Source organism: Eutrema salsugineum, unplaced genomic scaffold (assembly GCF_000478725.1).
Source record: "Eutrema salsugineum unplaced genomic scaffold, Eutsalg1_0 scaffold_17, whole genome shotgun sequence".
NCBI lineage: Eukaryota > Viridiplantae > Streptophyta > Magnoliopsida > Brassicales > Brassicaceae > Eutrema > Eutrema salsugineum.
Window position 1 is genome coordinate 1377069 of NW_006256852.1, and position 13637 is coordinate 1390705.

The window sequence follows — 13637 nt, forward strand, 5'->3', positions numbered from 1 at the left end:
TCTCGAGCCAGGCATCATCCACCTGAACTTATGCCTCAGCTCAGAGAGGGAGAAGAGAGAAGATATAAAAGAGAAGATCTAAACGGCCATACATTTACTCTCTTTTTTTTTTTTTTTTTTAATTAGGATGTGCCCTTTATAATATAGTTTATATTACGTGAAGGACGTGGAGACTGGTTTTTCTTAGTATTTTATGTCTTTTTTTTTATGCCGAACCATTGAAACGCTATTTATAGACAGAGAATTACATAAGAGACTTGAATCATTTCGAAAGAAAATATATGATATTTGGGAAAAAAAAAAGTTAGATGGTACTTTTTTAGAATGTCTTTATATAATAAGATATCTATGATCCCGAAGACACGCTATAACAGGAAAGTATTATATATTTTGACCCAAAAAAATATTGTACATCTAACGTTAAATGAAGAACTATAAAAACATTACAATTCACACTATAAAGAATGCTTTCAGATATCCGAAATTCATGAATAAATTTGGTATACCTAAGATTCAAGATACATGTATCATGTATGATCTTTAACAAGACACCATTACCTTGAAGACCGAAACTATAAACTGATAGAAGTTTGGCATGTATAAAAAAGACGTGTTCCTGTTTAAACAATCACTAACTACTTTTAGAAGTTTTTCTATTTCCAAGTCAAAAAGAAAAAGAAAGTCTCTTTTGACAAACCATTCCTAATACTATTAGCTGCAGAAAAATTAGTTCCCTATCACAATCTGAAAGCTAACTAACATTCACAACTTGTGTCATCTTCATCAAACGTAAACTTATTAATTGAAAATTCTCAAGTAATTGCAACAGAAAATACTGTATAAGAACTCTGAAAATGACAGTATTTTTATACTGTGACTTGATAAGTGATAGCCACAACATTTATTGAATTCTTTACACTGTCAAAGATACATTTGAGCACAAAGACAGAAGAACAGGGTACAGAATGTTCAAAGCTTCTGGATGAGGAAGAGGGTTCGCATCAGTCTAAAGAGAGCTTAGCCAGTGTGAGGGAAAGTACCTTTACTCCATTAGCCATGTCTTCAGGAGATGAGTATTCTTCAGGTTTATGGCTGTATCCTGGAAAAGATCACAGAACCAAAAAAAAAAGCCAAGTGGTGATGCTGATTTTGTTTAAGATCACGGTCTCATCGGTTCAAATTTTTTACCTTTGTAGCACGGGATGAATATCATACCCATTGGAGATATCCTGGAAACAACAAAATACAACAAAGTTCAGAATCACTCTAAGCAAGAACAGTGAAAGTAGAAAGTAGCGTAGTGATTCTAACCAATTTTATGATTCGACAAAAGGGGCTATAAGTGTTTCAATTTGAAATGTTCTAAGGTTATGACTTAGGACTGGAGCTCTCCAGTGGGATAACTGAAGAATTGTTGTTGTTGTTGCACAATTTTCAGGGTTGCTAACGCTCAATTTGAAAGGTATAAGGTTGTAATTTAAACATGAAACTTGTTAGATTTTTGTAGTACCTGGCCATGAAGAGAGAATCATGATAAGCTCGGCTTATTATCATCTTGTGTGATAAGTTTAGCTCTGTGCTTGCCTCTGCCATTTTCTTGATTACTAGTTTATCTGAGAGTGCTGGTGGATCTTGATTTACAATTTTGAATTCTGTCAACTTCACTTTCCTTTTTCGAGCTATCGTGTTAGCAGATTCCTGAATTTTCTTGATCACAGCGTTTCTTCTCGCTTCATCGATATCCCTCGTATCTTTAAAAGAACACAAGAAAACGAACTTGGCCCCAACGATCAAATAAAAAAAACTTGGCACTATAAGCTTAGATTAAAGCGTGGATATGTCCAGACTTTCTCTATTAGTACGTGAGATGGAAAATAAGGCATTACCGATTTCAAGATGAGCTTTGCTCGGAATGCTGTTGATTGCCCCAGGATGCAGCTCCAAAATACCTAAACACGCAATGATTCATCTTGTGAATAAGTTTCATTGAGAGTAAGTTCTTGTCAAATCAATGAGGAAAACTCACCAACAGTTCCTACAGTATCTATTGATTCCGATTCTAAAACATGATTCTCCACAGCTAGAGCCAACTCTGCAGCCGCAAGGCCGGCATCAATTCTAAAAATCATCATTATACATTGATCAGTGTACAAGTGGTGTTTAAGCAGATAGTTTAAGTCTTATAATATATACCTCACCTATATGGCATTAGCACAGCACCGGCGTGACCTCCACTGCCTTCAAATTCCACCTTTAAACTTGCTGGAGCAGCAATGGCGGTTACTACACCGATATCTAAACCTGAGGTCAAACAGTGTCTCATATTGGTTATAATGGTAAAGAAGAAAAAAGCAAGAGAAAAATGGAGGTTCAACCGTACCTTCATCTTCGAGTATAGGTCCTTGTTCGATATGCAATTCTATAAAAGCAAAGTAACTTCCTTTCTTCAAGAACACACTCGACAAGTCGTCATCTTTATCTTCTGCGTATCCAGCTGATCTCGCTGCTTCTATAAAGGACACATTTTGGCTATCAACAACTGTAGTCTTTAGAGCTTCTGCAAGTTCTTTGCTTCCAGCAAGTAAGCGGCTGTATCAAGAACGTTTACAAGTAAGATTAAAAAGAAACAAACCATTCGATCTTTTTGTTGTTCGTAACTAAAGAGTACCTTCCTAAACAACTGATCCCAAATCTGGTAGGTTCTTCAGAAGTGAACAAGATTATCTCCAGAGATCTCTTCGGTTTAAAACCCGACCTAACGATAACCAAAAGAAAAACCAACAAAGAGCATCAAGAAACAATATCAACTAAGAGTTTTCTCTCTTCAAATCCATTCAGATTCCTCATACCTTCTCAAGACATTGATAGCTTCAATAGCACCTAAGACACCAACAACACCATCATACTTCCCGGAATATGGAATAGCATCGATATGAGAACCAGTGGCTACAGCAGGAAGATTAGGTTCTGAACCATCCCTACGTTAAAGAGGATTGAAACAACACACATCAGATGAAATCAAACAATGCAACATACAAATCATACTTAAACGGATGAGAAAGAGAAAGAGCCAAACCATTTGCCAAATATGTTACCAACAGCATCTTCTCTAACAGTAAGACCAGCAAGTGCCATCAAATTCTTTACATAACTTCCAAAACCAACCAAGGAACTCAATTCAGTATTAACAAAATCTATTCTCTATGATGCTTTTTACTCAAAACAAGTAATGATAAATAGCAAAATTGTTCAAAATTACCGTCGTGCCAAGACATCTTTGTCAGTATAGAGAACTCTTGTGACTGATGGAGAAGGAGCATCAGAGAAATTAGAAAGCTCATCTATCTAAACCAAACCAAAGAACAGCCATTAGAATTCAAAACTCAGAACTTCTCAATCTAGTGTTCCACTAAAGAAATCAACTTTACAATTCATCGAGGAAACAGGTTCAAAATCAAAATCCTTTTGGACCTGTTTTTGCAGTCCTTGAGCATCAACGGAGAGTGAAGAAGCGAGATTGATGGAGCCGAATTGACTCGGTTCGTGAATCGGGTACCCGGAAAAATCCTCCATTGTTCTAATGGTTGGGTTTGGTTCATGTTGTTGAGCTAAGGTTGAAGGTAGAGAGCAGAGAAGGGAGATAAGAAGAAGAGCAATAGAGCAGAAGCGAGTCGATTCTAAAGATTCCATTTTTTTTTTCAGTGTTTGATTCTGAGAGAGAGGAAGAACATCGAACAAATTAGTTAGAGTTTTGCTGTCTATCTTTTGGAGAAATTAATTAATTAACCTTTACTTTATATTTGGTGCAATATTCTCCAAATTGTTTAAAGGGAAATCCTCAAATTCAGTGGGAATTTGACAGAATGTTTTGTTGTATTCTAATATTCTATGCCTCTTATCTCATGGGACATATCTCATGATATCATGTGAGATAAATCAAATGTCATAGGCATATATATTTTAGGAATAACTAAGATTTATATGTCAGGAATATTTTCTAGGGGGGTTTTGCAATTACGGTTTGCATATATGGTAGTGGCAAGTTTTGCAATTATAGTTTGAAAATATGGAATCTAAAGTCAGTGGCAAAAGTTAGCGACTACCCACTGCTGTCCGCCTGTCTCTAAGTTTTGGATGGCTTAAAGCAATTTGAAAAAATTTGGCCTTTATATATTTACTGTTTTTATTTAATAAAATATATTTGATTTGGAACAAATTTCTATTATTTTTTTTTTTAAGTAATCAAAAATTATTATTATTGTTTTCTGTAAAGTATTAATTATTTCATTAAATGATTAAAAAAACCCCAAAGAAACCAAAATTATAGACTTGACAAAAATTAAGATGCAACTGAAGTATATCTAATTATAATATGTTAGCTGAAAATATGTGATAATTAAAAAAAACATGATAAATAAATTAGAAAGAATAACACACAATTATGAAAAAAAAAAAAATAATAATACTTAAGAAAAAAAGAACACTTTGACAATGGCAATGCCGGGAATTTAAAATAAATAAAAAAATAAAAAGGGTATTTGTTTGACACCAAGAGAAAAAATAAACAAGAAACAAGAAGAAAACTAAATAGTTTGTAGATCTTATAACACATAGATTAATACATGACTTTAAAAATAAATTAACACATTGATACTTCTCTTGCCTTATGGCTGGAACGGCTTGGCGACTATAGTATGATTCCATTTAGTGACTCTAGTAGCTTTTTATATTTACTGTCTTAGTGTCTTACAAAAATAGCGATTACCAGTGTCGTCACTCGTCACAAAATTGCGACTGTTTGAGGAGTCACAATTTTAATTACTTTTTTCTCAACAATTTGCAATGCTAAGATATTGTGTCGAGCTTTTTATAGCACCATTAGTGAAAGGTTCTCAATGAGTTTTTCATATTAAACAACTAATAAAATTAAAGAAAATGAAAAGAGAGAAGAAGAAGAGTTTCTCATTTGAGAAACTTGTGAGAAACTTATGAGAACTCTTCTTATATTTGGCATTGTTTGATTGGTTTAAATAAAATATATTTCAATTAAATATTAATATAAATTGTGTTTATATTTAAAATTATGTTTACATTTGAAGTGAGAAACTTAGTAGGAGAAACTCCTACTGCGTTTACAACTTTCAGACCATCTCCATTGGTTAGAACTTCAAAAAGGTTTTTTAAAATTAAAATATTATTATTTTAATTTAATTTAATTTTTGAATTAATTTTTGTTTCTATTAAAAAGATACATTAATAAAGATTTGACAGATGTAGAACATCTCTAAAATGGGGTTCTTAAATACTATCCACAATTGTGTTAACTTTCAACACCCTCTTTTTCTCTTTTAACACTCCACATCATTTTCTCTCTCTTCCACCTAATCATTCAATACACAATTCAACTTTTATATTTACAATGATTTTGTTTAATAAAAATTCAACACTATACCCCGCTACTTTTACTTCATTATTTAAAATTATTAAGAAAAATATAGTAATAAAAAATATTTTTTATGTGTCCAAATTAAATAAACCAAGTCTCTATTTATAGAATATGAAAAATGATGAATTTTGGTATAAAAAAAAATAAAATCAAATATATTTTTCTATGAAATAACTGATCTCAAATAATTTGGATAAAAATATATTTTTTTTTCATGCAATCACACATGCCACATGTTGTTCTCTTTCTACTCCTTTTTCAGCTGCAACATCTTGAAAGAATTCAACAGATTTGAATCCAGCTCAGCTTTTTATTTTTTTTTCAACATACCATTGTATTGAATCAACAGTTGAATTAAAAAATTCAACTACCCATTGTAACTAGTCTAAGAACTTTAAGAACCATTTCTATAATCTCTCTCTCTAACTTTTCTATTTTTTTTCTTTAATTTATTGTTAAGAACATTCTCTTAAACTTTCCATTAAAGATGCTCTTAGGTGCAGTCGCAAAAGCGTTTATAAAACCTTATTTATGACTAGCTAATTTGCTACATTTCTTGTAGTGGCAAAAAAAAATATTTTGATTATAGTTTATGATAAGAATATTTTTGTTAAGTTTCATAAACTGCCAACTCATAACTATTAACAATGAATCGATTAGACTATATCTCTCGTATAGATGCTTGTTAATTTCTGATGTAAGATCCCAACAAATTCTATCATAAATAGATCTATAAACTTCCAATTCAAAATTAATTAGCAATAATTAAAATAACTTTTATCTCATATCTATTAATTTAAATTTATTATAATTTAATTTTGGATATAAAATGCTGATTCACACTGGATGTACTCCTAGTTTCTACTGTAATAGAACAGTGATGTAGTTGTAATATAAAGGATTCGGGATCTAGAGGACCAGTGCTACTCTATGACTTTGTGAGGATTGATTTAAAGCTAAGACAAAGATGATTTGCTACGAAAACTAAAAAGTAAACTGAACGGCAAACAACGATTTAAATTCGAATTAAAACAAGCACTAGACCAAAGTAATTCGCAGGAATTTCAGAGATAAGAACCTGATGACTATTCAGGGCACGAGTGTAACGCAAGTCTCGAACTCAAACAGAAAAGCTTATCGATCCACTGTCGTGATCTCGATAACTTTGTCTAACAACCTAAATCCTAAACTGTCGTTTGAACCTAGAAAATTGCAGACAAGCATTAGCTAGCAGGTTTGATCTGTTCACGATTTGCCTTAACTTCAACTGTCGTTGGCTAAGGACAAATCGCTCACCAATGTTTATTCTAGCAACCTATTACACTTTTGATGAATAGATTAACCTAAAATCACAGATTGAGTGATCAATTCAACCTAAGCATTAAGTCTAACAATGGTGAAGACAATAGATATCAAGCCCTATTTGCATCTAATCCTTTAACTCATGAAATCCTTTGAATGCTTTAATCTAGCTAAGAGAACTACTCAGACATGGAGAAAATAAACACAGCAACAGATGAAAAGAAATTCATGAATTAAAATCGCAGAAGAGATAAAAGGGTTCAGAATTCTTCTCAGAATGTAGCAGGAATTCTTCTCCCAATTGCTTACAAGCAGAAATCTCTCAAAACTAAAGCGTAAAAAGTCTGTAGAAAAACGTCCTAATAAAAGACAGGCGGCTCTGGGCTTTTTATCCCATCTCATGCAACTTAGGATTAGGTAAAATCGTTTCCTTATTTTTCTCCAGAGGTTGGAGCAGGTGCTCCACGAAGGGTCCAAACCGGGAGCAGGTGCTCCGCGGATGATTTCTCCAAAAGCGTATGAAATAGCTCCTTATTGCTCAGATTCATCTCCTTATTGCTCAGATTCATCTCCTTTTGCTCCAATGCCTTCTAAACACTCCAATCCTCTGATAAGACCTCTAAGTCACATGAAACTTTCTGAAAAGACTCCAAAAACTCCTAAAACAATTAGTAAACATAGGTTACAATGAGCCAAAATCTCCACTCATCAAATGCATGATATATATCGACGTAGAGTTTAAACCATGTATGATACATTTATATACGGTTCTTTATAAACGGTAGTGGTTATGTGGTATCTTAACTAGGCGTAAATAATTCTCTCCGCAGTTTGATATAACACTAAAAAGGTAAAACAAACAGGTTCATGTTTAGGTACAGTAAAACCTCTATAAATTAATAATGTTGGGACCATAAAATTTTATTAATTTATCGTGATATAAATTTATCTATAGATTAATAATTATTAATTTATAGAGATAATCTGATTTTCGCTTATAATCTTCTAAAATTTTCATTCGAATAATGTTGTATTTAAGAATTTAAGCGAATATCTTATTAAAAATTATGATTAATAAACATAATTATCATAACAAAATAATTTTTAATAGCATATTAATTTGTCTATTAAAAGTTTACATGTTTAAAAGTTCAAAATTTATAAGAAACCATGGATATTATCAAAAAGATGAAATTGAAAACAATACTACAATACATTTGTAAATATTTACGTGTAAGAAAATCAATTATCACATTAAAAAAATCTTCACAAATGGAATGTATATCGAAAAACAACAATAAAAGATAGAGATGTAATAAGTAAAAATATGAACACCAATGAAATTTCAACTTTAAGTTAAAAAAAAAAAATACATTAGTCATATTTTAGTATAGTATATTATATATATTTGCATTTGTACATTTATTAATTTATGTTTTTGTTGAGACCATATATTTACATAGGAGTTTCAAAAAAAATATTATCTTATTATCTTATCGAATTTGATAAAATTTTATATTGGCCCAACTTGGAACCGACAAAATTTATTATTTTATAGTGATTATTAATTTATGAAGTATTAATTTATAGAGGTTTTACTGTATTAGGTTCTAAGCTTTTGCATGCTTCTTTCACATAATGTGCTTGTATTCAACGCTTTTGCAAATCCTGAAATTAGTCAGATTCCAGTCTGGATATTCCAAATTACATAATATATATGGACAGAATACAGTTATATAAACAGTATCGACGTTATCTATTGTACATGAGTCAATCAAATCTACAAATACAAAGAGAAAACAATTACATTAAAAATACGACCACCTCATATTAAAATATAAAAAATGGTAGGAGTTTCAAATCTGTTAAACTCTACAAACTTGCTGCCACATCATAGAGATGAGCATCACGCCATCACCCTGATATATATGTATATATATGTATATATGTATATATATATATGTATGTATATGTATATATATATATATGTATATGTATATATGTATATGTATATATATGTATATATGTATATATATGTATATATATATGTATATATATTAAATCATTTGTGATAAATACAATAAAGGTTGCTTAATAAATCCGGTTGATCTAATACTCTATATGTAGTAAGTTGAGGTTAGCATGAATACGATATGGGAAAGATATGGTGGCTTTATCAAATCTTAACGTACATATACTAAGGACGTCAACAAAAAAAAAACATTATTATAATTGGGTGGCGTTTAAGACTTTATATTTTGATTACAATAACTTGTGAAGTCAATAATGAACAAACCCATTTCTCACAAAAAAAAAAAATAATAATGAACAAACCCAAGGTACTTATTTTGACAATCTACAACTCTATAAATACCATGTTTGTTATCGGGAGAATAACACAACACAAACTAAAATCACATAAATCTATATCGATACATTTAATCAAGAAAAGATGGCAAGCATATGCGAAGGTATATATATATATTAGCATACACGTACTTAGTACCATCGATATCATTGAGTCAAACGTAAAGTTATTTCTCAGGTTATCAAGATCAATATCGCTGAATTTTGATACCGTGAGATTTAGAGCTTATGGTTTTATGGATGCACTGATTGATTTCGCTTCCATGTATTACTATTATTATTATTTTTTTGACATTAAACCAATTAGATAGGTTAAACATTAATTCTTTTCAACAATTTGTAAGATCAAAACATTTCATGATATTTACAATCTTATCAAAGGAAAAAAACGTAAAGTTATTAGATTTCGTTTCTTAGTTGGGATGGCTAAGTATGTAGTTATTTTCATGATGAATTAATAATACATGTTTTATCTATGTCTGAAATTCATTCTTTGTTAGAGATGCATACATATATTGAAATTTTTGTAGTATAGTTGGAATCTGTTTAGTTTTATGCTTTCAGCTCAAAACTAATTATTCATATTTAAACCAAATTGACTAGTTCATATCTCGATCTTGTCTTTTACTTTAGGTTCCCATGTGGGATAGATTCATAATGATTTTTGAAATAGAATTCAGTAAAAAAATTGAACTAAACTAAACCAAATTATTTATTTAGATATGGTCTTTAAATTATGGCTAATCTTGAAGTTTTGATCTAATAATACTATATATGTTAAATAATGAATAAACAGATCCAGGAAAAAGCTCGTGGCCAGAACTAATGGGAACAAAAGGAGAATATGCGAAGGAAGTGATCGAAAGAGAGAACCCCAAAATGAAAGCTGATATCATTTTGGATGGAACTGCCATTCCTGAGATCTTTATTTGCTCTCGTGTTATTGTTTGGGTGAATGATTGTGGAATCGTTGTTCAAATTCCCAACATTGGTTAATTTTAAACAGTTTCAAGAAAAATGTTATATGTAACTTAAGCGTTTATTATTATTATATAAAAGTAATAAATTAATAAGGATCAGAGTGTTATGAGCTCAGTTGTGTCATGCTATGCTATCTCATAATTCATTAATAAAATTGAAGATTGTATGTTTTTTTTGGTCAACTGTGATTGTGATACAGCGATTCTTTATTATTTATTTTATTTATTTAAACAATTTTCATTTATCGTTTTATGATTTTTTAGGTTTTGGATATGTTCTGAATAAATTGTTTAGACATAAAATTATATTCAGTTTTGGATTGATTAATGGTATTATGCTATTGCCTTCTTGTTCAATGGTTTTGGTAGATATAGAAAAATCTTAATGAATATAAGAATACTTGATTTATTCAGGGATTCTAATGTTGCAGAAGCTAGATAGATGCTAGAATATTCGTTTAGTCTAAAAATATCTAAATAAATTAAGTCTTCTAAAATTCGTTAAGATCTTTCTAGATTTACTAAAGAAAATATAATCTTTAGAAAATATCAATGAAGAAAAGTTTTATAATTCTTCTGTTTTATAAAAATGTTGTTACATGCATGCATAGTTAATTTTTTAGAATAATAGCGTGAGATATCATTTATTTCTAGTTCCTCAAGAAGTATAGCATTTTTATTGAGATATCCTGATTCCGATTTTTAAAAATCGGTATATTTCCTTAACCTAGTTTAAACCATATTCATATTCTAACTAAGAAAAAAATATCATATATAAGCTCTCATAATCTATTTTTCTCCTAACCTAGCCACAGAAAGAAACCTAATCTCTATCTTTTTCTCTTCTCCTCTTTCTCCCTCACGATCTCTCTCCTCTTCTCCTCTTTCTCCCTCACAATCTCTCTCGTCTTCTCCTCTTCCATGTTATGTCCTCTCCTCCTTTCTGCAAAACCATTGTGACCACCTCTCTTTCTCTCTCTTCTCTCTTTGCGTTGCTCTTATCCTCTCATCGCCATTTCCTTCCCTGCCACCGCCAACTTGCGTGACGAATTTCTGGCGCACGGTGAGCAACCACGTGATGATCTACATATCAGTCTGAAGCCCCGAGTCTTAGCTCTCTGAAAAGCCCAAGTTCATTTAGATTGGAGATCGTGCCAAAAGTTATCGCTGTTTTTGTTCTGGTATCTGATATTCCCAAATAAGAAGAAAAGAGGAAAATGTGTATTGCAACTTCAACCAGAAAGAAAAGGTGAGGACTATATATGAAAAGGTTGTAACACAGAGATCTCCGATATAACATACAGGAAATGCAAACACACTTTGCCTTTATTAAGAATCACTTAGACAATTCAACTGAATCTGTCTAATAAGAATTACACGACCTTACAACAGCAACTCGTCACTGACCAATTTTTAATCTACCCAACCTAACACAACAACAGTTATGATTCTAAGAAAACCCTTACAAAAACCCTAATTTCTCTATTAGTTCTTTGTAAGCTCTTCTGCTCAAAAGCCCAACTTTCTCTCGAGTAGTCTTCCAGCTTATATACCGTATCACACGCCAGCATGCGTATATCCACCTTCCTTATTGTTCTGATTTCCCAATAGCAGAATCTTGATCATTGATCCTCACAGAACCGCTTCCTGTCAGCTCCAATCCAAAGCTGCCACGTCAGCTTACTTGTTATGCTTCTTGCTTCACACGTATGTTCCAAGATACTGTCCCATCTTTGCCCTAGCCATGTGTCACACACTTACTTGCTGTGGCACCTCCTCATCACCGATCTTACATTCTCCTCCTTTTTAGCTGAATATGACACTCCAAGCTACCTGCATGAAAAACACAAGCACAATCACTCAAAACTTCCAGAGACCAACCGAAATCCCGAAAATGATACTTATGATTTAAAGCAATGCTCTCAGCACAACAAGAAACGAAAAGTCTTCAACACGCAACCAAGAAACAAAAACAAGGTCTTAAATTCAAAGTCAAAAGACAACAGACACCAGTCCCAAAAAGCAAGAAACTTAAAACGCTCCCCAGTCATTCCCATCATCAGGATGAAGCTCAATGTGCTCCCCCTCAGTGTCAAAGTCCTCATCACCAGCTACTCCTACTCCTGGTTCATCAGATGCTGCTGCTCTTGCTCGCGAAGAACGTGTGGAGTACTTTCCCCCTGCTTGAGTGCATAATCAGATAAAAACACATAACAGCACAACAGAGACCACCAGAGGACTAGATATGCCAAGTAACCAGTGTTTAAGGGACTTACCTTTGATGCGCAATTGAATACGTCGCAGCCACGTAGCAAGCTGTTCTAGGTCAGCTTCCAGAGGCGGTGCGACGGTGGGTTCGCCATCACCGGATCCCTAGCCGGCCTTGGGACCAAACGTGATCTTCATAGGATAACCCTGAAGTTGGCGATGAACCGGAACCACCCATTGGAAGCTGAGCAGTTGGAAGATAAGATTTGGAAACATAAGTTTTCTGTCAACCATCTCCGGCGTACGGGCTGCAGTGATGATCTGATCATAGAACAATTTCCCAAAGTTGAGGCGGTTTCCTTGAACAATGTAAGCCAGCAACCGGATGCGATCCTTGACCATCGTCGTGTTATTGGTTGTTGGCATCCAATTGCAACAACAGAGTTTGTAAATGACGCCATTTGTGGGAGTGAGATGGCGAGATCAGAAACCTTCCCAGCGATGCTTGTAACCTCCCGAGACCACGCGAACAGCAGTGTCAATGTTGAGCTTCTCCCATTCAGTATGCGGAAGCGAGTCATCGATGAGAAACATCTTGTTGATGATCTCAGGAGTGAACTCGAACATCAACCCACAAATGAAGACCAGATTGGTATCATTGTGATACTCAATATCGGGAACATTCGCGTAGAACTCATGAACCACAGAAGAGCGATACAGTTCCACATCAAGCACCGTGTAGGTCAAACCAGCAATATCGAGGATCTTCTGAGCATCTTCCAATTTTGAGGTCATCCAAAGGAAGATATTTTTGATCATGAAACGGACGCAAGCGAAAAGAGGCAAACCTGTCCTTTGCTCCACCGGAGGAGAAGTTAATGGTGTACTCAGGATTCATGCGATCACGATCCAGCTGAGCGCATCAATTTGCGGCATAGCGAGAGTCCAGATCCAGGTAGAGTGGATGTCCCGGTTCGCGTGGGTCAGCGAAATCATCGTCTGAGGACTCCTTTTCTTCTATGGATGCTGTCGAAGAGGAAGAAAGTGAGACGGGGCGCTCGAGGCGACCTGGAGCACAAGGATGAGAGCGCGAGGGCTGTGGGAGCGATGACTGATCGGAATCACCGTCCTCATCTTCCAGACTTGGGATACAAATTGGCTTTTTCCCGGATCGTTGAAGCGATTTCCTCTTAGCGATCAAACGCGCAAGAACGGTGGCTAGGGTTTCCTCATCTGCAGGTTCACGACAGCGAGACGCCTCAATGGCAGATGCCATGAGTTTGGCAGAGACAGAGCGAGTGTTTCTCATGACTGTAATGAGGAGAGGAGAGCTT

The 13637-nt window shown here is 33.6% G+C and overlaps 2 protein-coding genes across 2 annotated transcripts; one reads left to right on the forward strand and one right to left on the reverse strand.

Annotated features, from left to right (window-relative positions):
* Window positions 1–847: 847 nt before the first annotated feature.
* LOC18020515 (ureidoglycolate hydrolase) lies at window positions 848–3749 on the reverse strand. Its single transcript, XM_006403157.2, has 12 exons — window positions 3472–3749; window positions 3260–3345; window positions 3077–3151; window positions 2850–2978; window positions 2669–2755; window positions 2381–2589; window positions 2199–2301; window positions 2027–2118; window positions 1887–1949; window positions 1511–1751; window positions 1189–1229; window positions 848–1099 (listed from the first exon to the last, which is right to left on the reverse strand). The coding sequence occupies exons 1-12, from the start codon at window positions 3688–3690 to the stop codon at window positions 1002–1004; spliced, it is 1443 nt and encodes a 480-aa protein (XP_006403220.1). The 5' UTR covers window positions 3691–3749; the 3' UTR covers window positions 848–1001.
* Window positions 3750–9182: 5433 nt separating this feature from the next.
* Window positions 9183–10255, forward strand: LOC18020516 (inhibitor of trypsin and hageman factor). The gene is made up of 2 exons (XM_006403158.2): window positions 9183–9219; window positions 9912–10255. The coding sequence occupies exons 1-2, from the start codon at window positions 9201–9203 to the stop codon at window positions 10109–10111; spliced, it is 219 nt and encodes a 72-aa protein (XP_006403221.1). The 5' UTR covers window positions 9183–9200; the 3' UTR covers window positions 10112–10255.
* The last annotated feature ends 3382 nt before the right edge of the window (window positions 10256–13637 follow it).

Excerpts from the sequence above, each read along its gene's own strand:
- LOC18020515 (XM_006403157.2), bottom strand. The coding sequence starts at position 3,690 with ATGGAATCTTTAGAATCGACTCGCTTCTGCTCTATTGCTCTTCTTCTT. Across the intron at positions 3,152-3,259 it reads AAAGATGTCTTGGCACGACG|TTATGTAAAGAATTTGATGG; the intron begins GTAATTTTGAAC and ends TGGTTTTGGAAG. Across the intron at positions 1,230-1,510 it reads GATTCTCTCTTCATGGCCAG|GATATCTCCAATGGGTATGA; the intron begins GTACTACAAAAA and ends TGTTGTTTCCAG.